Source organism: Sminthopsis crassicaudata, chromosome 3, assembly GCF_048593235.1.
Source record: "Sminthopsis crassicaudata isolate SCR6 chromosome 3, ASM4859323v1, whole genome shotgun sequence".
Taxonomy (NCBI): domain Eukaryota; kingdom Metazoa; phylum Chordata; class Mammalia; order Dasyuromorphia; family Dasyuridae; genus Sminthopsis; species Sminthopsis crassicaudata.
This window is the reverse complement of record NC_133619.1, coordinates 475709010-475732986: the sequence shown is the minus strand read 5'-3', so window position 1 is coordinate 475732986 and position 23977 is coordinate 475709010. Positions and strand designations below refer to the sequence as shown.

Here is a 23977-nt window from a genome sequence, read left to right as displayed (position 1 = left end):
GTTTCTATAAAGTGTTGTTCCTTCCCCTCCTTCCTCACAGTTGCTGGAGTTCAGTATATTTGTGGTGGTTGTAATTTATGCAATGGAAATATTGGGTTATTTTGAAAAGTAAAGGGTTTCTCAAAGTGGGGATAGGTTAGCTATTGGCATGTTAACCTTGGGGTGTGCCTTGCTGCTTCTCTAGACAGCATCTCCCACTTTTATCATACTTAGTTTAACTCTTTTCCTTATTAACATAGTATGTGGCATATAGTAAAGTTGGTATGAGTTATTGTTAACTTTCTTGGTTTATTATAAACTTGTTTTTAACTAGAAAATGCAGTTTTCAACAAGTATGTGTTTTCTTGGAAATGTTATTGATCTCTTCTTATTTTTACATTGCTTAAATTTTTCTCAGAATCTCTCCCTTTTTCCTTCTCAGAGATTTATTCCATTTAAGAAGGGATCCTTTTTGAAGAGGAAAAAAGAATACAAAGAAAAAGAAAATCAATTTTTTGATCAATATATCAATTTGGAAAACAAATGCAGTATTCTCTACTTGGTGGCATCCCACCTCTGCAAAGAAGTGGGGAAGTTATCTTCTCCTTTACATTTTTTGGAGCCATGCTTTCAATAAATATTCATTTATTCATATATACAAGACATTATTGGGGTCCAAAAAAAATTTTTAAAAATAGGATCTACCTTCCGGCATCTTGTATTTTTGTTACCTTATGGGTTCCGCCAATGCTATTCACTCAGTTTACTGCTTAATCATTGTCTCAATTTCCACTCTTTTCAGGAAGTTGTAGATGTGAAAAATTGAAAAAGAAAATATTGTTCCAATATTCTGATGTAGATTGCACTTTATATAGTGCAATAGCTCATAACATAGAGGATTATATTTATTGTTCACTGCTTGTCCTTGAGATCAGCTAATTAGTTAAATTATTGACTCTCATCTTATTTATACCTATGCAAAAAAAAAAAAAGTGTTTGTCAGAAAAAATGGTATTGTCTTTTTATTTGCTGAGTAGTAGATTTGAAAAAGAGTTCAGTAATCAAAGAGGTTAAAAGAATGCATATTACTTGAAGCACTTTCTGCCTGTAGGTATCAGAGACTATAGGTATAGACTATAGTAGCTTACAGTTGTCAGAAAGAAAGTGTTGAAATTCTAATAGAATTTTGTTATATTGAAAATATCTTAAATAAACAGATCTTTTTGTTATATTCTGACAGGATTTAAAAACTTATGCCATGGGTTAGCTAGGTGGTGCAGTGGATAGAACACCAGCCCTGAAATCAGGAGGACCTGAGTTCAAATCTAATCTCAGATATTTAACACTTCCCAGCTGTGTAATCCTGGGCAAGTCACTTAATTGCCTCAACAAAAAAACAAAACAAAAAAACTCATGCCAAAGCCTTTTACATCTATATGTTAATTCTTTTAGCTCAGGTAACCAAAAATTATCTTTTTAACAAAATTAATTTTGAGACAATTTTTGGGCATGGTGATTTTTTTAATATTGAGGAGCTAGAAGGTAGGGAGAGACAGGGCAAACTGAACTATCCAAATTACTGCTTCAATTCTTCAAAAATGACATATAAGAACACTACCTTTAAGCATTTGTCTGAGACAGATGCTGTCATAAAGATAGACTGCTGTGAAGGATTACGCAATAGTCAAATATAGAAGCAGAAGGGGAAAAAAAGTCATTTTTGATTTTTAGGGAGGTAGTTTACACATATACAAACTTTGAGTGTGTAAGCTTGTTCACTTTATTTTTTCAGGAACTTGGCTCGAATGTGATGATTTAAAAGGACCGTACTGTAAAAGACATCAGAGATTTGAAGTTCCTGCTTCAGAGATTCACATTGTTATCTGGGAAAGAAACATTTATAAAACAGTAGATCAATCCAATGTAGAGTTTCCAGTTCAAAATACAGAAAATTTCAGTTTGAGTGATTCCAAACCAGAAGCTTTGGCATTGTGTTCTAGTGGTGATGCTGCCACTGAAATGTTTTCAACATTTGATCAAGACAATATTTTGAGTGCCCCAAGTACTGATCCACAATATGGAGTAGGCACAGATCATGAATACAATTTACTTTCTGGTCTAGAAGATTTGGTAGACAGTGATGTTATAACTTTGACACTTACTGAAATTCATGTTGATTCTGAGGGCAATCCAATTGAAAATCAGCCTGTGATAGATCAATCTCTGATAAGAGATAAGGCAGTTGCTGAAATGGACACTTTGCAAAAGCAAGAATTAGTATTACCTTCTTCACAATCAGCTCCATATGAGGAAATCCGTGTCCAACCTCAAATTCTACCTACAAGCATCCTAACTCAAAATACTAGTATTGATTTGAAATCAGATCAGCTGAATACAGAAAATACTTCGGATACTATCTGCATTAATAACACAGTACATGTAACTGCTCTTCCACAAGGAGAGCAGCCATTACAAATCCAAGAGACAAAAGTTAAGTTTTCTCCGCCTGCCTTGGAGAAGGGTGCTGTATCAAGTCCGGTCCTTTCACCAACGGTTGAAAAGCTTATATCAAAACAAAGTGTCTTATCTCAAGTGTCTAATTTGAAAACAGCAAATAATATTGCAGGAGATTCCCAAAGTGTAGTCCTGGATTCAACACATAATTCTTCACAGTCACAGAAAAAAAAGTTTGTAGGAAGTTGGGTGAAAGGATTACTAAACAAGGGAGTTTCTTTTATGCCATCCTGTGCCTCAGCTAATGAAAGAAAGGTCCATTTGCAAAAGACAACTGACTTAAATTCTCTGGTTAAAAGGGCAAATAATTTTCGAGGCTTTAAACCTAAAGGTATAACAAATCAAACAAGTCCTCAAGCACCCAAGAAAATGTCCAGGTCTGCATGCAACTCACTTCCAGTTCTTAATTCTTCACCATCAAATGTAAGTACATCTTTACTACCTGATGAAGTTCAGGAAACTACAAAGGTTTTGACTAAATCCTTGAATAAAAATGTTCAGGCCCTCTCTAATGGAATATCTTCTAAGCACAGTTTTAATGGAAATGAAAATCACATCTCTTCAGGGACACATGAGAGTCAAACTCACAAACTTCGTCTAAAACTTCTTAAAAAACTTAAGGCAAAAAAGCAAAAGTTGGCCACTCTTCAAGCTCTCCAAATAAATGGAAAGTCTCCAAAGAAAAATACAAAACTTTTGCCCCAAGATGCATCTCAAAATGAATGTGAATCATTACAAGGCCTCTTAATGGAACTTCAGGATCATATTAGTGCCACAGATAATAAATCTAAAGATACCTCACATTCTAGTATTGCCCTGCATAATAGCCCAACTCATGAAGAATTTTTAGCAGAATTACTGTCTTCTACTACAACTGTTGCCTCATCAGAACTTCCAAGGGAAAGAGAAAATGATTGTGAGTATTTGGAGATGGTAGATAATCATAATATTACACCAACACCTAGTGACTTTGTCAGTGGATTCTCTTCCTCATATTCTAGCAAAGACCATAATTATTATAGTCCTGTAAAACAAAGTCAGTATGAAGTTCAGATAGACTCATTAACAAATAATTCTTGTGCTAAAACATTAAACTTGGAAAATCCCTTAAAGACAGATATTCTTGATGAATTTTTTTCCACTTCAGTATTAAGTTCTTCAGCAGATGACATAGAGTACTTACCTCATTTTGATGAATATATGTTTGACAGTTGAATGTTTGTTAGTGTTTTTAGAATTTAATATTTGTAATATTGCTTTAGAAAAAAATATTAAATTATGTTTTCAAATAAACTGCACGCTGGCTGTGCTCAAAATGTAAATCAGAAACACTGGTTTGTGTAATGTATTGTTTATTTGAACAAAATGTAACATACTGAAGTCTTTATTTCCCAAAAAGCACTTCTGATTTCTGAATTAAAATGCTCAAAGTTCTGTTTTTAACATTTGAGGGTTAATTTTTTTATTTTGTGGAACTAATGCTTAGTTTTCTACAACTTAGAAAGGACAACCTTTTTATCTCTACTGTTTTAAAATTATAGGTAAGGATAAAACTAGTTTATAAATGCCAGGACTTTAAGTAAATTGTATGACAGAGCTTATTAATGGACTCCAAATAGGGATTCTGTGTTGAAAATGTAATTATTTTATTAAAGGAGTCTTTGAATGGCATAGATGACAGTAAATTCTCAATTAATAATTGTAAACAAAATATTGCTTCTTTACACTTGTAGGAGAGAACTTCACCTATATATCATGTTGGGCAGCTAGATAGCACAAGGGATAAAGTTTTAAGGTACTAGAGTCAGTAAGAGTCATCTTCCCAAGTTCAAATCTGGCCTCAGACACTACCTATGTGACCTGGGCAAATCAATTGGCTCTTGTTTGCTTTGATTTCTTCCATCTGTAAAATGAGCTGAAGAAGGAAAAGGCAAATCAATCCAAGTGTCTTTTCCAAGAAAACCCTAAATAAGATCAGGAAGAGTTGGACACAACTGAACAACAAAATATGTTTATCCTTTCCTAGATGTGTTGTTTTCCATAGTAAAGTGATGATAGGAGTAGTATGTCTCAGTTGTTGGTACCTGGACTAAACAATTTTGATTTCCCATATGCTACTTCCAGATTGCCAGGATGTAGGGGAATGAAGTGAATTGTCAATGTCAATGTACTTTATGTGTCTTTGTATATCTTAATTCAACAAATATTTAAATAACTGCTGAAATGATTGTAAAGGTGGTAGCCATAGTTACCAAAAAAGAATAGGTAGGATTATGAAGGTGAACATTAAGTTATTTTACCAGATTGTGAGGAAAAAATATGGAAATATAGCCTAATTAAGATCATTCTGGTCCTCTGATACTACAATGAGAACCTTGGATTTTCAACTGTGCTAATGGAAAGTGCCAGAAATAGTTGACTGGATGTCTCTTCCAAAAAAACAGTAGGGCAGCTCTTAAAGATGGTCAGAAAACGTTTAATATTAATTTATTTTATTACTACAACTTGATGGGAAAATCAGTCTTTTTAATCTGATCTTTTTAAGTCAGGGATTCTTCACTTGAAAGTCTGTAAACTTTAAAGAAAAAAAGGATAATTTTCAATTTTTTTTTATGCATTTCAAAACATTCTGGGAAGGGGTTTATAGGCTTTTACCATGGGGGTCTGTGACATGCAAAAAGGTTTAGAATATCTATTTTAAAATATATTTTTTAAGATATCCTTTCCACATAAAATATGAACTCATTTGAAATGCCTGTTTTACAATGTAATAATGCCCCAGGAAGAGACTTCTGAGTAACCTTTGTTTTTTTTCCTCCCATTATAAGTAGTATATATACTACTACTCCCATTATAAGTATTATAAATAGTACAAGTATAAGTATAAGTATTGCTTTAAAATGTTCAGATTTTTCTCTAAAACTTGCCTATGAAAATGGGTCAAAGGACAATACAGATAGTAGATTGAGGATTTGACCTTAATAGCAAATTAAGAGAGAAGTGGTTTCATGTGCCATGTATAAAAAGCTTCTGAGAGACAATTCTGATTTACAGTTGGAAACTTGAGTAACCTTTCAACACACTACAAATGTACTGTGATCCAGGAACATTTTATTGTTAAAAATGTTGGTTGACTTTCCTTATAGCAAATGTATTCAATACATACTGTAGAATGTATATAGTACAGTGCACAATGGAGGTAATAATCCAAGAAGATGCTGTCAATTCGTGCCTTTAAGGAGCTTCCCAGTGTAAGAAGGAAGATAGGAGACAGATAAAATGAAAATCTTTAAATAAAATGCCTAACAATATAAGTTAAAAATGGTAGCACTTTCTACAAGTGCTAAAGGGATACAAGAGAATCTCATATGTACTGGAAGAGTGTTTTAGAATTGAATTCTTGAGACATGCCCACAGGAGAGATTATAGAAAAAGAGCCTATCAGTATAATATTGCAGTTTTCAAATGGGAAGGAAAAAAAGACCTTTATCTTAATGAGAGTGAATTAGCATTATGTAGCTTAATGAAATGCCCTGTTTTAACTTGAATTACCCTGACATCACTTAGGAAAGGAGTTACCAACAGGTTCCCAGTGCTTAAAGAAGTTGCTACCATAGCTGGCATCTATCTCAGTTTTCTAAGATAGTATAACCAAGTCCTATTTAATAGGAGATGACTGTACAATTACTGGAAAGCCAGAAATGTGATCTTTTTTAAGTTCTACAAAAAGCCCACTGTTCAAATATTACAGAGAATTTCAGAGCTTTAGTCAACACTAAGTATTTGGTACTGTGTGCCAGTGCTTTGCTTACAGTGTATGAACAGCATCTCTAATCCACTTAATTACTTTGTTGATTAATAGCACCTAGTTAGTTGCTCCCTGTCATCTCAATCTCTACTTGGTTTATCCATACTTAAAATTAAAGCACATAAAAACATCTCTGATTTACAAAGTATTTGAGGGTGATCAGCCTTGTTTAGCCTGGTATTAGATAGACTAGTGAAAAAAGAATTAATCTTGTTCAAAAGATGTGAACTGTTTTCTAAGTTTGAAATGGTATCAACCATATGTGAAAAAGTGCTCCGAATCAGTAATAATGAAAGAACTATATTATGACAACCAATATGTCTTATCCATCAAATTGGAAATAAAGTTTGAATGCTTATGGGAATAATATTTGAAGACTTGCTAAACAGTGGAAAAATCTTTTTGAAATTAAGATTGAAAAGTTGAACTTTTTTTTTTTTATTGAACTGTTGTTCAATACCCTTTGGCCCAGAAATCCCACTATGGAGCATGCACCCCACAAGGTAACAGCTAAAAATACTCAGCAATTCATAGTAGTTAACTGGAAAAGTACATGCATTTGGGTTGGGAAAATGTTGAACAAATAGATGATGTATACAAATAATGGAAGCTGATGAACACAAAGAATTTAGAGAAATATAAAGACATAAACAGATAGGCAAAGAAAAAAACAGGGAAATAATAGACAAAATTTATAGGAATATAAATGAAAACAATATTAAAAGATACTGCAATACAATGACTAATAGTCATGTTAAAAGTCTCCATGAAGAAATATTAAATTATAAATGTAAAATGTTGCATGTCCTGTCAGTTGTAACTACTGTTATTAGATGGTTTTACTTAAGCTTTAAAAATAAATAAATAAATAAATAAATAAATAAAAGAATGGGAAGGAATATTGGAAAGTGGTTGTTGAGTCCAAAAGTGTATCAATAAAATACCATTAAAATCTTCAAAAAGTTAACCTAGTTCTTCCTTAGTCTACTTTACTGTGTTATCATTTCATCCTTTACTCCAGTTAATCCGAACTCATTGATCTCTCTGTTTTCTTTGGTGTATTCCCCTACACCTAGCACAGTTCCTGGTATGCATAGACAATTAATACTTAGTTTGTTAATAAGTCGAAGACCGAAGTTCTGGTTGTTTTAAATTGTTTAATTCCAAAAGTTTCATAGAAATTAGAGTGAAATGAGAATAATTCCAACTCATTCATTTTATAGATGAAATTGAAGCGCCAGACTTGGAGTCAGATTTGAGTTCAGATCCAGCCTTGGAAACTCCCTCTATGACCCTCCATATGACTCAATTTGCTTATTTATAAAATGAGGGTAGTAATAGCACCTATGTCATAATATTATTGTGAGGATCAAATGAGGTAATAATTGTAAAGTACTTAGTGTAGTACCTGGGGCACATAGTACATAATGTGTTTTATAAATACTAGCTATTATTACGTGATTCTTCCCTTTAATACTGCTGATCACAACTTGTCTATGCCTTCTTATCTGTTTTTCCATTTTATCCTGTCAGGTTGTCCTTTCCTCTTAAAAAGCACCATGACGACATGATACTGTGACATGCAAGTGAATTGGATTTGAGTGAGGGAGGTCTATGCAAGGTCACCTGCCTCACTTTCCCCTCCAGATCCATCTAGGTTTAGTGGCCAAATATAGATCAAGGCAACTGGATTTATCCTGTCAACTAGCTTGCTAGAAACCTTTGTTTAGGTCTTTTAAACATACTGTAGTACAAAACTGTAGCTGTCCATTTGGTATATTTCACTTAGTATATACTTTGTCCAGTTCATTTTGGGGCATCTTTTTATATCAATTATTTTGCATAAGTCATTGGAAGTATGTTACAGCTGACTTAAACCTGTGTGCCTCCCTTGCCCTTTGGGTCACCTATAATTTTAAATTGTGGTATTCTATGGCCCACAACTTTATAGCATCACTGGTGCATAACTGGTATTTAAAAGTAGGTTTTTGTGTCAAGAAGCAAAGTGGAGTCATTGAAATTAAGTTCAAGCATTTATCAGGCATAATTACGAACCTGTCCTAGATACTTGGGATACAAAGACACCTCCTCCCCTTGCAAAATCAACCCTCAGTCCCCCCTGCCCTCTAGGAACTTAAATCCTACTGTGGGAAGTATGTATTCAAACCAAATACAATGGAGTAGGGCTGAGGCAAGCAAATTCAAAGTAATTTGGAAAAAAAATAACCAGAAAAATCATTAAATCCTCTTGTATCAGGTGATATTTGAACTGACCCTTCAAAAAGTTGTAATCAAAGAGATGGAGGCTAGGAAAGAAAGCCCTCCAATTCATCTGTGCAAGAGAAATAGTAAGTAAACTAGTTTGGCCAGAACAACACGTGTGAAGATAAACAGTGGATAATCATTTTTGAAAGAGATTATAAGAACTCTAACTGCAAGAACAGTTTGTATTCCATCTTGTAGGCAATTAAGAGCCACTGAAACTTTGAGCCAATGAAATGGCCAGAGGCAACTCAGTGAAGGATGGATTGGAGAAAGGAGAAATTTAAGTGGAGACCAATTAGGAAGCTATTTCATCAGTCGAGGCCTGATGTATCCTGAACTAGGTGGTTGTATGGTGAATGGAGAAAGGGGGAAAAGTGTAAAAAATGTAGTAGAGTAAAATTGGCTCAACTTAAAAAACTAGCTAGGGTGGCTAATTGAGAATGAAGACTTTAGATTACAAAGTTGGATGACTGAAAACATGGAAATTAAAAAGAATGGTGGGTTTAGAGAGGAAAAGAGTTCTCTATTGGACATAGTGCACTTGAGACATCTCTGGAACATCTAAATGGTGATGGACAGCAGCAACTGGTCATATTGACTGCAGCATAGGGAAGGCGAGATCTAGATATGTAAATATGGACACCACCTGGAATCAGTGTATGTTGGTCATAGCAAAGGAGACAGAGGACTGCTAAGAGGAAAGTCAGGAGAAAATAGTGTCTTAGAAACCTAGAATAAAAAAATCTATCCAGAAGGGTGCTCTTCAGTGCCAAAACTTCAAAGAAGTCAAGAAGAATAAGAAATGAGAAAAGGTTATTGCCAACATCAACTCTTGCACCTTTCATTCTACACTATCCATCCCTCTTTTAAAAATCTGGCCTTTTATCTTTTTTATTTTTTTTTTCTTCTTCATATTCCTTAGCTCTTTCTTTCCTGCCCACTTTCCCTTATCTCCCCATTCCTAAGGAAAAAAAAAATGACCCTGCCATTCACTCAAGCTGTCACCATTCATCTCCATTTTCAAGATGCAAATCTGTAGAAAAAGATACTCATTGTGGCTTTCCACTCATTTCTTAGATCTTTATAGTTTGATTTCTGTTTTATTACTAGATTGAAATTATTCTACCCAAGATTACTAGTGATCTCTTTTTTCCTGCTAAAACGTTCAGTTGAACGAATGAATCTCTGATTCTTTCATCCATTTATTCATTTTTATTTTTTGAGTACCATTTGCTACCTGACCTTAATCACTGAATGGGTGTAGCCTCAGTCAGACCTGTTGAAGACCTTAGCTCAAAAAGGCCCGGGTCTCCCACTGCATCCAAGGCCATCTCCAGTCGTCCTGATCTTTATCTGGCCACTGGACCCAGATGGTTCTGGAGGGAAAAGTGAGGCAGGTGACCTTGCACAGGCCTCCCTTAAGTCCAAGACTTGCATGTCATGACATCTCATCCATGATACCCTGGTTCTCTTCAAGAATACAGGACAAACAACAACAACCATACCAGTGGGAACACCTGTTTCATGTTCCACTTGACAATATGGATCATTAAACAAAGTAATCTCTGCACTGAATCTCTTAGGGAATCTTATAAGCTCTTAGCATACATATAGGAGACATTTATGGTAGTCTTTTAAGTTCCATTTTGTTCCACCAAGTCAAGAGCTTTAAAAACAAAACCAACAATAAATCTTCTATTCTGTATACTTCCAGTTCATTGTATCATAGTGGAAATGTGGTTTCCAGGTAGAAAAAGGTTTGTGAAAACTTGTGTGTTCTTGTTTTTATCAAGAATATATTTGACATATATATAGATCATTCTTGTAAAGATTTTTTTGAGATGACAGATTAACTACTATAAGTCCTGAGTTACTGCTGTCTTCTCAATCACCTTTTTGTTCTTTTTTGGAAGCTGGAGTGGGAAGGGTAGGCATGATTTTTTCAGTATATGTGGCAAATATTTTGAGATATGCTGCCCTTCAAATATCTTGAAAACTAATTTCTCAGTGCTTTGAAAAACAATAGGAATTTCTTCTTACTATATGTATGCATCTTCCTACCCATATGTGTATATCTTTAGATATGCATGTATATATATAAAATATATATGTATGAATTATATTTCTCATGGCATATAAAACATTCATCTGTATTTGAAATGCTTCCCTCACAGATATAAATGATAATAATATTCTGGTTATGCTGCCACAATAGAGAATGAGATCAATTCATTAACATGTTAATAGTCACTGACAAAGCATTTTTGTTTTTCCTAGTAGTCTCTTCTCTCTTTTGCAGGAGGGAGATATTTCAATTCCTTGTTCTCTGGGATCTTCATTGGCTTTTTATTTATTTGAATTCAACTTTCTTTTAGGAAAATTTGTGTTCATATTATTTTAGGCCTGGATATTAATTTTTTCAGTTTGCCACATTTATTTTCAGGGTGTTCTTTTTTAGATTAATGTCTTCATGAACAGTAATCCATGGTAAGTTTTCTGTTGTCTCTCAGTGCACAATTAAACGTATTCTGCTAACTCTTTTATTTATCTTTCCAAGGAGAACTCAGTGAGTCATTACCCCGTTGAGCTCCAACATCTTTGGTTTTTTAAAATAATTTCATTTATAGCTTAATTTCTGATTTACATACATAATGTTAATATTGATATGATTCATTTCTTCCATGAAGAAACCAACTCAATAAAACAAAAATCTATTTAGAATATCAACAATTAAATTTTAAAGTAATTTTAATATGATGTTCTTTGCCCTTTACTCCCCTTCAGGTCTTCAAAGTTATAAAATGTATACATAATTATTTGTTAGTATACCAAAACCAAAGTAGTGCAAGTCTCATTATGTCCCTGTTTTAAAAAATGAAGAAACAAGAGATGGTCTAGAGCTGTGAAGTGAATTGTCAGAGCCAGAACTAGAAGTCTGATCTTGAATTCAAATCTAATGACCATTCTTCCATATCATGATGCCTTCAGGGCTGATTTACTATGAAGTCAGTTTTGACTAGGATTTGAATCTTGAGGAGAGGAAGTTAGTGAATGGAAGGGTAAGAGGAAAGAGAAGAACAAGAAAGAATTCTAGCCTACCATGGCAATGGAGAAACTGAACAACTTCAGATTCTCTGGGCATATCCCACCCTCCTACCTTCTGGACTTCTGCCTGATTCTTTGGCCAAGAATGGCCATCTTGTATGACTGTTAGTTAAAATACTACTCACCTTTTGAAGCACAGATTAAGAGACACCTCCTACATGGGCCCTCTTCCCCCTCCACTTTCTGATATTCTAGAAAGTAAGGAATGTGGCTTTCCTTTTGTGAACTTTTAAAGCACTTTGTCCTAATCATGAATGTTTACATCCTTCTTTGCATTAAATTTATTTGTGTATGTTTTATTCTGTCTTTTTATATCTCCCCCAGACTATAAACTCCTTGAAGGAAGATGCTATTCCCTACATCTTTACATCACACTTTAGTATTAGGCTCACATTATGCATTCAGTACATTTTGTTGAATCTAATTGAAATTCCAAGATACTCAGAATCCTGTTACTGTTATAATTACACTCTCAGGTCATGAGTAGAGAAAGATCAGCAAGAAAAGGGTTCATTTTTGTCTTTTTGGTTTATGCACACAGAGGCAACAAATCTATTATTTGAGGCAATGGGAAAGTTATATGTGACTACCATATTGCAAAGTAATTAGTAGGGATGTAGTGCACAATTATGTTGTGAATGCTTTGGAAAGTGCTGATGTTCGTCTACATATTAGATTCCTTTCATTAAAAATGTTGGAATGTAGGACCTATAGTAAGAAATACAGAATGGGATAAAATAGTCCCTAATATACACATCAGCATCTCTATTAAGGAAAATAAAGGTTATTGACCATGAATAGGACTAACTCTAGACAAAACTGAAGTAGGTCGAATTCTGCCCTCCTCCCAATTTCCTCTTTATACATTCCTATTTCCCTTCTTTCCACTCCCTCTAATTGATTTTATATATTGGAACTCACAACTATAGAGTCCAAAATCATTCTCTTTTCATTCCTATAAAAAATTCACTCCTTATCTCCACTAGTTTTCATGGAAGAAAGTGAACTGATAACCTAATTCATATTAAGATGTGAATTCTGATAAAAAGTTTTAACTGTACATCCTGAAGTGTATTCTCATCCTTTAAAAGTAGTAATCCTTTTTTTTTTTTAATTATAGTTTTTTATTTACCAGATATTTGCATGGGTAATTTTACAGCATTGACAATTGCCAAACCTTTTGTTCTAATTTTTCCCCTCCTTCCCCCCCCATGGCAGGTTGACCAATACATGTTACATATGTTGAAGTATAAATTAAATACAATATATGTATACAGGTCCAAACAGTGACAGAGGCATATTTAATCACCTTTCTTCAGGAATTATGGATGATTGTGTTATATTGATCATGGTTCTTAGACCTTTCAAAGTTACTATGCTCAAAAAGTTATCAAACTGTGCACACCCTTTGATCCAGCAGTGTTACTATTGGGCTTATATCCCAAAGAGATCTTAAAGACGGGAAAGGGACCTGTAGGTGCTAAAATGTTTGTGGCAGCTCTTTTTGTAGTGGCTAGAAACTGGAAACTGAATGGATGCCCATCAATTGGAGAATGGCTGAATAAACTGTGGTATATGAATGTTATGGAATATTATTATTCTGTAAGAAATGACCAACAGAATGATTTCAGAAAGGCCTGGAGAGACTTACATGAACTGATGTAGGACCAGGAGATCACAATACTATATGATGATCAATTCTGATGGACATGGCCATTTTCAACAGAACTGATTTGGTTCATCTCACTGACAAAGACACAGGGTACAGGAGGAGATAGGTTTCTATGAACACCACCCACATAGGAATTTGTTGTTTTTGACTATTCATATTTTCTAGAAGTTTTAGTTTTTCTTTTCTCAAAAGAAGGGGGACAAGAACGAAGAAAATAATTTTCATTGATTAAAAGGATAAAACAATTTTTACAAATACAAGATGAGAACATATATGGAAGTTGTGGTTGCCCTTGTAAAGAGAACACTCACATGGGCCTCTATGATTGGATCTTGGGACCACATATTTAGAAAATCTCAGAACATCTCATTTCTCACCTGGCTTCACTTTTTTGGGACTTTTCTTTTTCCATTATCCTGGGAAGTTAATTATTAGAATACACTTCATTACTTTGCAAGACCCCATAAGCTTTTGGCTTTCATTATTATTCTTTGTCCCTCTAATATTCACAGAACTTCTGCTTGAAAGCCTTCTCAAATTCCTGGAACTGATTCTTTTTGATCTTCTTATCCCACACGTCTTGTGGAATATATCTTGTACTCAGCATGTCTGTTGAATTGAGTTAACATTTTTAAACTCTATAATCTTGATCAAGACACAAGACTCTTAACTCTCATTTTCCTTATCTGTAAAATGGGGATAATACTTCTGTTACCTACATTGCAGAATTATTGTGAAGAAAGCAACATGAGAACCTTATAGTGCTGTAGAAATGTGAATGAGTTTAGCAGATAAAAATTGTCTACTGTTTAGATTAAGATTAATATTTCAAGGTGAATAATTTAATTCTGTGATCCTTGCTAGTACTGAAATAAATTGTATATGGTATTTTCTCCCTTTTAGAGGCTTCTATTCCTGCAATCCTAGTACTTACACATTCATCTGGTATGGTTCCCACAGATAGTCTTATTTTTATAAATAGATAACTAATTTTACCAGAGATAAAACACCTGCTTCTGTATTTTAATTTTTTTTTATTTTTTTTATTATATATATATATATATATATATTATAATATTATCCCTTGTATTCATTTTTCCAAATTACCCCCCCTCCCACTATTCCCTCCCCCCGACGACAGGCAATACCATACATTTTACTGTATTTTAATTTTTTAATAAACGATAGAGTCCATCTTCTTTATTAAAATAGCAATTCAAAATAGATTGCTTCTGAATAAAAGATGAGCTTGCTTAGAATAATCTCAGAATTATAAATAAAGAGTAAGATTTAAAAGAAATAGACACCTCTAACTATAATGCAACACCCTGATGACTGACAGAATGTTGTTCTTGTTCTAAAAAATTCAGTCTAACTTTTTGTGTTTTCTCAGACTTATTAGGTAGAGCTCACTTGGAACACTGTTTTAAGGACAGAAAAATGGACTATTTATGTTCATTACTTTAGTCTTCAAAGATAAATGAAGAGTTCTTCCTCTTCCTCTTCTGGCCAGCTAGCAAGCACACTTTGTTGTTTCTGGTTTTTTGTTTGTTTGTTTGTTTTTTTAAGACCCTGAAAACCTATTTTCATTTTGTTGTTTGTTTTCTGAGGCATCAATTTTTTCTCTTCATAAGCTCCATTATAAATAGGGTAACTCAGTTCCGACTACTAGATTCTCTGTCTCTCTGTCTCTGATTCTGTCTTTGTCTCTCCCTCCCTCCCTCCCTTCCTCTCTCTCCCTCTCTGTCCCTCCCCCCCTGTCTCTCTTTCTCTCTCTGTCTCTCTGTCTCTCTTTCCTTCTTTATGGTCTCAAACTGCCAAAAACTACACAGAAAAGCAAAAGATGCCACACATCCAATGAAGTCCCTGCAATCAACAGTATAGTTTTAGTACAGCATCCTCAAGCCTGTGCTCACTGGGGCTTTGCAAATTTTCCCTTGATTTCAAATATTTTGAACAAAACAAAACTATTCAAAAACACAAATGTGCTATATATAATATTTGTATATATGTACACATGCAAAGCAGTACATTTCTATACAATATATATTAATTATTCTAATGGATTATTCTTTCAAGTGTTCCTAGTCACCAGTGGAGAGAAACAGAGCTATGTGTTTGTTCCCATGTTTTTTTAGCATAATATTTTCAGTGATGTGGTTGGATACCTTCAACAAAGACAAAAATGTCATCAAGGTCAGTTACCCCACTAATGGTAAATTATTTGACTTGAAAAGGCTGGAAGCCAAGACTAAAGTGGAGGGAGTTGGTGGTGACTTTTTGGTCAAAGATGATTGTGTACTCTTTGCAGCCTCTGATGCTGAGATGCAACAAAGTATAGAGTGGTTCTCCTCTGCTTATTTAATTCTGGCCTGACAATTCACATCAAGAAAACAGAGGTTCTCCATCAGCCAGAACTGCATCATTTATACTTGGAACTATCAGTTATAGCAAACAGAGAGATTTTGAATTCTATGGATGAATTTACTAATCTTAGCAATATACTTTCCAGGGATGTACACATAGATAAATTTTATGATTTCTTTCTTTCTTTTTCCCTTTGCTAAGGCAGTTGGGATTAAGTGACTTGCCTAGGGTCTCACAGCTAGGAAGTATGAAGTGTCTGAGGCCAGATTTTAACTCAGGTTCTCCTGACTTCAGGGCTGGTGCTTTATCCACTGGGCCACCCAGCTGCCTTAATATATACACAGATAACGAGGTCGATACATGCATTGTCAGAACTAGTTCAATGTTTGGGAGGCTTTGAAGAAAAGTGTGGAAGAAAAGTATTAAGCTATCTATCAAACTGAAGGTCTGCAGAGCCATCCTGCCGGTTCTACACTTGGGAAGTCCAGATAGTCTACCAGTGCCTTGCCAGGAAACTAATTCTAGAGATCACCTGCAAGATAACGCTCCAGACCCTGAGATCCTTTCTCACGCTGAATTGCCAATCACTGAAGTTCTACTGCAGAGAATTCAACTCCAGGGGGCTGGCCACATTGTTCAAAACTGCTTCAAAGGTATTTTACAGATTCACACAGGATGCATGCTGAAGAATCCATACAAGGACACTCTCAAGATCTCTCTGAAGAACTTGGAATCAAGGATGAGACATGGGAGACACGGGCACAGGACTGCCCAGCATGGCGTGCTCGCATCAAAGAAAGCCCTGAGCTCTGTTGTAATACTGGAGAAACTGAGGCAAGATAGAGATTGGAGAGTTTTTAATATTTTATAAGAGGGAGAGATTTACTGGGGGCAAAACAGGATCCATGTTGACCCCAGCAGGTTGGATGGGACTGTTGTCTCAAAGAATCCAGCAGGGATCGAGGGATTCCAGGGATTCTTATAGGGCTTCATCGATAAGGGAAACAAAGGGGGTGGGGGTGGGATTTGAACACTGGTGAGCAGGAACTTCCAGAAATGGACCATAAATTTGGTTCTTATGGGTTGAAGGTAAGAAAGGATAATAAATTCTGATAAGTTGGGAGGACTAGGAGCCAGGATATCTGGTTCAGAGGGTTCTATCTAGGTATCAGAGATAAGCCATCTGCAGTTTATGACTCTTTGGAATGCTAAAGTAGCCAGGGCTCCCAGTCCTAAATATCTCAATCCTAATGGTCAGGAAAGGGGGTTGTCACCATAAAGATTGAGGCAGAACAATTCAGGGAAACTGAGGCATAACAATTTAGGGAAACTGAGGCATAACATTATGAGTGAAACAGAATTGTAGTAGCTCAAAAGAAACATGATATGCATAAATTTAGATACATCTCCACCTAAATGTGCACATGGACTCTTTGTGCCTAACCTTGTTTGAGCCTTCCTAGCTCACATGGGTTCAATCAGCCATAGTTGGACATACTCTACCTTGACCCCAACACAGTCATCTTGTTCCTCTTCTATGAGGAAGGACAACCACCAACCAACCATATGCATTATTGGCCGAAATTTCAACCAGTCAATAAACATTTATTAAGCAACTTGTTGTGGAAACAAAGAAAGGTAGGAACACAGCTCTTACCCTCAAGGTCCTCAAGATCAAAAACAAAAAAAATGTACAGAAAAGTTATATACAATGTAAATGGAAGGTGATTTCAAAAGGAAATAAGGTCAATAGCTGGAAGGGAAACCACAAAGATCCCCGTAGAAGATGGGACATAAAATAAGCCTGGAAGGAAGCCAGAGACAGTGCCAGGCACATGGTAGGTACTTTCTAAATGTTAATTGATTTAGTGAGGAAGCAGAGCTGAAGAGGGAGAATATTCTAGGATTGGGGGACAGCTTTGTTGTGAAAAGGTACTAAGCTGGGGAATGGACTCTTATGTCAGAAGAACCTGGAAGCTAATGTCCCCAAACTCCATTGTTTCAGATCTACATGAGAATTTCATTAAAATTAGTCCATTTCAAATTATGTTTTAAAAAAATTACTAAAATGTCCATCCCGTTAGCCTCAGAGATCCCATGTCTAATTAATGTCCCACATATTAGCCTTCTGTGTTCTTGCTCCACCAGGGTATTCTGATTAAGATTTACCTCAGATGACATTGAACTTAAGATCATGACTTTTTCTTTTTTTGCTTTTGTGTCCTCAGTGCCTGATACATAGTAGACAATTATTAAATGCTCATGAGTTAATTGATTGATTGATATATAGACTATATATTTGTAGAACAAATTGCAGTACAAGAAGATGATAGAATAAAACTGTGTCATAAAGAATGAATGAAGAATTTAAAGAAGCACAGAAAAACTTGTAAGAACTGAGTAGATGCTTACATCTACTACCACAGTTCATAATCTCTTGTCAATATGCTTCCACCATGAACAATAATCCAAGAAATTCAATAAGCTGTTGTAATCAAAGGCATTTTCATTTATTTATTTATTTATTTTTTCTGAGGCTGGGATTAAGTGACTTGCCCAGGGAACAGCTAGGAAGTGTTAAGTGTCTGAGACAATAAAGACATTTATTTAAATGGTATTGATGAGGTTTGAGACTTGAGGGTAAGAGATCTCCTAACAGCAATGGGATCCCCTTTGGCTGGTAGTAGATTTTGCAAAGATTTCACAAACCCCAATAAATACAGGCAAGAGGTTTGTGGCAAAGAATAGGTTTATTTATGCTAAGAAGATGGTTTTCTTAGGAGGCAAACTCTAGATTAGGAATTTAGCAAAGGTGGATTGGCAGAACCTAGGTTATGTCGAGTCAGTCTTGGCCTGGAGCTGGGGAGCAGTTTGGACCACTCAATAGAAGATGTGGACTATGCCCCAGGCCAAGATTTCCAATTGAATGAGATTATTTATCTGGGTGTTGTCTGGGAAGGGAGTGCCCTTCCCAGAGGATTGGAGGCACCCTTCACCCCAAAGGTCAGAACCTTTCCAACCTTTCCCCACAAAAGATCTCAGTTTATATCAGTATTTTCTCAACAATAAGTGGGGAAGGTAAACTGAGTTTGGGGAAAACATCTACCCTGAAAAAGTAACTTTAGAAATAAAAAAAAAAAACAGATAGAGATCTCCACTATTGTAGAGATTTCCTGCCCCACCAGGCTATTCTGTTAAGATTACCATGAGAAAAAAGCATTATCACACTGAAATGAATCTTTTGAGACCCCAAATTTTACACACTTCTCCCTTCCCCACTCCCACCCCCACCCATCACTTGATATCCAGTCCCTCTTCTTCAACCTCCAAGATAAGGAAAGTGTCTAAGCATCCTTATCTGATATGCTCCTTTTGTTGTTGTCAATGTCACCCTAAGGCTGGCTAAAACCCCATATGCCCCTATATAAGTGTGTGTCTTCCTTTGTTTAGGAAGTTGCCATCCACCTGGAAACTGCTAATTAAACTTTTTATCTTCTAGCCTTGCATTGTGATTTATTGACCTCTAGTCAAATGGATCTAGTCAAGAAGGATCTTAGGATCTCAGGGTTGAGCAATTTCCCAATAAATTATTGCTACAGATCATTGACTCTCCTATTGACACACAGAATGGAGAGGGAGAAAAGAGAAGGGAGGGGAGGAATGAATTGGGAAAACAATGACATTGGGCCTAAAGTTAGAGTAGTGAAACATCCATGGGGATCACATGTGGCCGAGGCAATTCACAACTCTGGAATTGTGGGGTGTTGAGTTTTTGATGTCCTTTCTCCAGGGAATCATATTGTCTTTGCTAGGTGGCCAGGATGACCAGGAAAAATTATTTTGCTTCTGGATTTATTCTTCCATGATTTTTAGATTGAGGGTCAGCTTTAACCCTTATCCCAGGTGCTACCCTGCTTTTCAGCAATATTATTACCTAGAATAGGCTGAAACCTCTTTTACTCATCTTGATGCTGTTTGAGTGGTCTAGCTTAGTGGCTATAAGAGAGTTGTTAAGAATCCCCTTTAAATTGGCCGCAGGTTTTAGGAGTGAAAGAATTCACTCATTCCTGAATTATTAGTTTCTTTTTTTTTTTTTTTAATTCATTTTTCCAAATTATCCCCTCCCTCCCTCCACTCCCTCCCCCCAATGACAGGTAATCTCATACATTTTACATGTGTTACAATATAACCTAGATACAATATATGTGTGTAAATACCATTTTCTTGTTGCACATTAATTATTAGCTTCCGAAGGTATAAGTAACCTGGGTAGATAGACAGTAGTGCTAACAATTTACATTCACTTCCCAGTGTTCCTTCTCTGGGTGTAGTTATTTCTGTCCATCATTGATCAACTGGAAGTGAGTTGGATCTTCTTTATGTTGAAGATTTCCACTTCCATCAGAATACATCCTCATACAGCATTGAAGTGTATAGTGATCTTCTGGTTCTGCTCATTTCACTCAGCATCAGTTGATTTAAGTCTCTCAAGGCCTCTCTGTATTCTTCCTGCTGGTCATTCCTTACAGAGCAATAATATTCCATAACCTTCATATACCATAATTTACCCAACCATTCTCCAATTGATGGACATCCATTCATCTTCCAGTTTCTAGCTACAACAAAAAGGGCTGCCACAAACATTTTGGCACATACAGGTCCCTTTCCACTCTTTAGTATTTCTTTGGGATATAATCCCAATAACAGCAATGCCGGGTCAAAGGGTATGCACAGTTTGATAACTTTTTGGGCATAGTTCCAGATTGCTCTCCAGAATGGCTGGATTCTTTCACAACTCCACCAGCAATGTATTAGTGTCCCAGTTTTCCCACATCCCCTCCAACATTCATCGTTATTTGTTCCTGTCATCTTAGCCAATCTGACAGGTGTGTAGTGGTATCTCAGAGTTGTCTTAATTTGCATTTCTCTGGTCAATAGTGATTTGGAACACTTTCATATGAGTGGATATAGTTTCAATTTCATTATCTGAAAATTGTCTGTTCATATCCCTTGACCATTTATCAATTGGAGAATGGTTTGGTTTCCTATAAATCAGGGTCAGTTCTCTATATGTTTTGGAAATGAGGCCTTTGTCAGAACCTTTCCTTTAAAAAATATTTTCCCAATTTGTTACTTCCCTTCTAATCTTGTTTGCATTAGTATTGTTTGTACAGAAACTTTTTAGTTTGATGTATTCAAAATCTTCTATTTTGTGATCAGTAATGATCTCTAGTTCTCCTCTGGTCATAAATTCCTTCCTCCTCCACAGGTCTGAGAGGTAGACTATCCTCTGTTCCTCTAATCTGTTTATGATCTCATTCTTTATGCCTAAATCATGGACCCATTTTGATCTTATCTTGGTATATGGTGTTAAGTGTGGATCCATATCTAATCTGAATTATTAGTTTCAAAATGAAAGTTTATTGTTAGATAGAAATCAGTTTACCAAGAGATTGACGTCTGTGGTGACAGATCTATGGAAAATGGAGTTTTGCATTGAGGATGCAATTCTCAGTGGACAGAAGGTCCTGGCAGCAAAGGGAGCTACTAAGGTTCATCTGCAAAAGACCTTTGTTGAAGGAAGCTGTTATACTGGGTGTCTTGGTGGGGGCTGGGAAGCCGAAGCAGGTCAGACCCAGTGGGGGCTAGTGGGTGGAGTCCCAAGTTGGCTCCTCTACAAGCTGGGTTTCAACTTGAGGTGGAATTTGAATTGAATGAGTTTCTTTAATTGTATAGGGTTGGAATTCTAGATAACAGAATAAAACTGTTTTGTCCTCCTCCTTCCCCCTTGCCCCCCACACTGAGACAGAGTTGAAGGAGATTTTCTCCTTCAAGGATTTTTAGAGTTTCAGGTCCCTTCACTCTATAATCTTGGATCTGAGATTTGCTAAATGTCAGGCAGGAAAAAGAGAGGGGAAAATTTCTTCTTTGGACATCTCTTTATTGGTTCGGACTGGGCCCCCTTCAGGGAGAGACAGTATCTTAACTTATAGTTTCCTGAATGTTTCCTGAATATTCATTTCTGCATAAGTAGTCCATGACCAAGCAGTGGACACTTGCCCCAACATCCACCAAACAGTTCTGGGGTTCAAGGATCTCCAGATTTTTAAGACTGATACTCTGTGATTCAGTACAAATGAGTGTTGGACAAAAAAATATGGGACAGTTTGTACCCTGAGGGCAAATTCATTGTCTCTAGAAGCAAAAGGTGTGGAGTAACTCAATCATTTTTGATAGGACCTCATCCTTACATCTAATAATCTCTGGCCTTGCCCTCAGCCTAAGAATTTGCTGACACCTAAAAAGGACATCTAAAAGACAACCATACTGGTTGCTTTTTTCTTTTGTTTTTTACTCTTCCAAGAAAATATCTCTCTTCATGAGGGGAAAAGGGAGGAACATAAGGTAATATTATATAAAAATGAAAAGCAACAATTAAAAATAAAAGGAAAAAAGTAAATTCAATTCAACCAGAAAAAATAGTCTGTCTTTAAGTTTCCCTTGCACAGGAAAACATGATTTATAACTCACACAACACACAGAGATTTTTCCGTTTTCGTTTTATTTCTGAATCCTTATCAGGGCTTGTGTAGGTTTTTCTGTTTGCCCTATTGTAACTCCTTTTGGATGATGATAGCAAGAATTAGTTCCTGTAGTGCCTGGCCCAGTGCTCTTTAAAAGGGATTTTTTTTCTAAACTAAATATTGCCGGTAGAGACTGTCTTCCTTCTGCTCCTGCCTTTGTCCAGACTCTGCTGGAGAAGGGTGACTTGTGTTCCGGGAAGAATGCAGCTGCCTCTCCAGCTTCCAAGGAGAGTGGCAGTCAACCTTGACTGTCTCCCACCGTTGTATCTGAAGCATATGGCTCACACTTCAATTAACAGTAAATATATCTGCCCAGCAGTTGGAGCATTTGATAGTGCATAAACTGAGATCCAAAACCTGGGGGGAAAAAAAAAAGGTCTTTTCAGAATCCCAGCATTTCAGAAGGACCTGAATCAGACTCTGACAGACCTCCTCAGCGATTCTACCTCTGCCTTAGATCCTGCAGGGAATGGGCTCTCCTTATTGCCCAGGCATCTACTTGGAGAGCTCGCAGTGTTAGGAAGTTTTGCCAACATTTGCTTCTTTGAAACCTCTGACTCACTTTTCCTACTTGTGCCCCCCGGGGCCACTCCGAGAACGTCTTCCACACGAATTACCTTCACATGGGAACAAAGGTAACGGCCCGCGGAACTGTTCTCTTCTCCAGGCTAGGCGCCCCTGTTTCTTTCCAGGGATCTGCCTGTGGCGCGCACAGCCTCACAGCGTGCCAGGGACTGGGCTAAGCCAAGAAAGGCCTACGAGGCGTTGCGTTCTAATGGGGGGAGAGGTAAAAACGAGGTGCGTACTCCAGGTAAGGATTCTTCCAAGAATCGCACTTTTAAATAATTGAAGGAGATGATAAATTGCATTTGAAGGTTCCTGATAGAGATAGAATTCCTTTCCCATCCATCTGTGAAATCTATTCACGGACCCCAGGTTAGAAGCCCTGCGCTAGAAGGTACCATGTTAAAACTTTTTAAACATTTTCCTAATCTTTTGCAAAAGGAAGTATAAACACACACACACACACACACACACACACACACACACACATTCATGTCTGCACTTGAGTATACACACACGTCTAGATCTGCATGTCTCCGCCTCTCAGTCTTGCCCTCCCTTCCTCTCCCCCTCCTTTTCCCCTCTATTTCTATCTCCCTCTTCTCCTCTCCCCCACTCCTTCCCTTCCTCCCTCCCTCCATCCGTCCCTCGCTTCCTCCTCCCCCTCTCCCCTCCCTCTAATATGCATTAAGTGACGGGGGACTCTTGCATCCCCTCGCCTCGTTTACCGAACCTGCGGGAAAGCCGTCTCCCACCGTTCTCCCTCGAGTGGGTGACCGCACCTCCCCTGTAACTACTCGATCTTAGCTTTAGACCTCGAACTGTGTTTATTTTTACACTTCCTCAAGCCCTTTCAGAAGCAGGATGGGTGTTTAAGATTTCCCCCCCATGATTATCAATGTACGCTCTGAGAGCTAAATTAATAGTTTCAATGGCATTGAACGTGCCTGCAGGATGGAATAGTGATTAACGCAGCTTTCTAAAGACTTTCTAGGAAAGACGTTGCAATTTAGCCCTTGCAATGCCAGGAGAAGGCTGGCAGAGCGGCTTGAGACTGAACGGCTTATGGGGCGGATCCTCTTGAGTATGGAGGATTTCAGCAGAAAACACATTTGGGAG

At 36.6% G+C, this 23977-nt stretch overlaps 1 protein-coding gene across 5 annotated transcripts in view; it reads left to right on the top strand.

Moving 5' to 3' along the window:
* Positions 1–3936, top strand: part of USPL1 (ubiquitin specific peptidase like 1) — a 35408-nt gene extending 31472 nt beyond the window's left edge. For all 5 annotated transcript variants that reach the window (XM_074303548.1, XM_074303545.1, XM_074303547.1 and 2 more), the window contains one exon: positions 1772–3936. In XM_074303548.1, the coding sequence (XP_074159649.1) occupies positions 1772–3708 (1937 nt within the window). In that variant the 3' untranslated portion in view covers positions 3709–3936. The remainder of the gene's footprint in view (positions 1–1771) is intronic.
* Positions 3937–23977: the final 20041 nt, after the last annotated feature.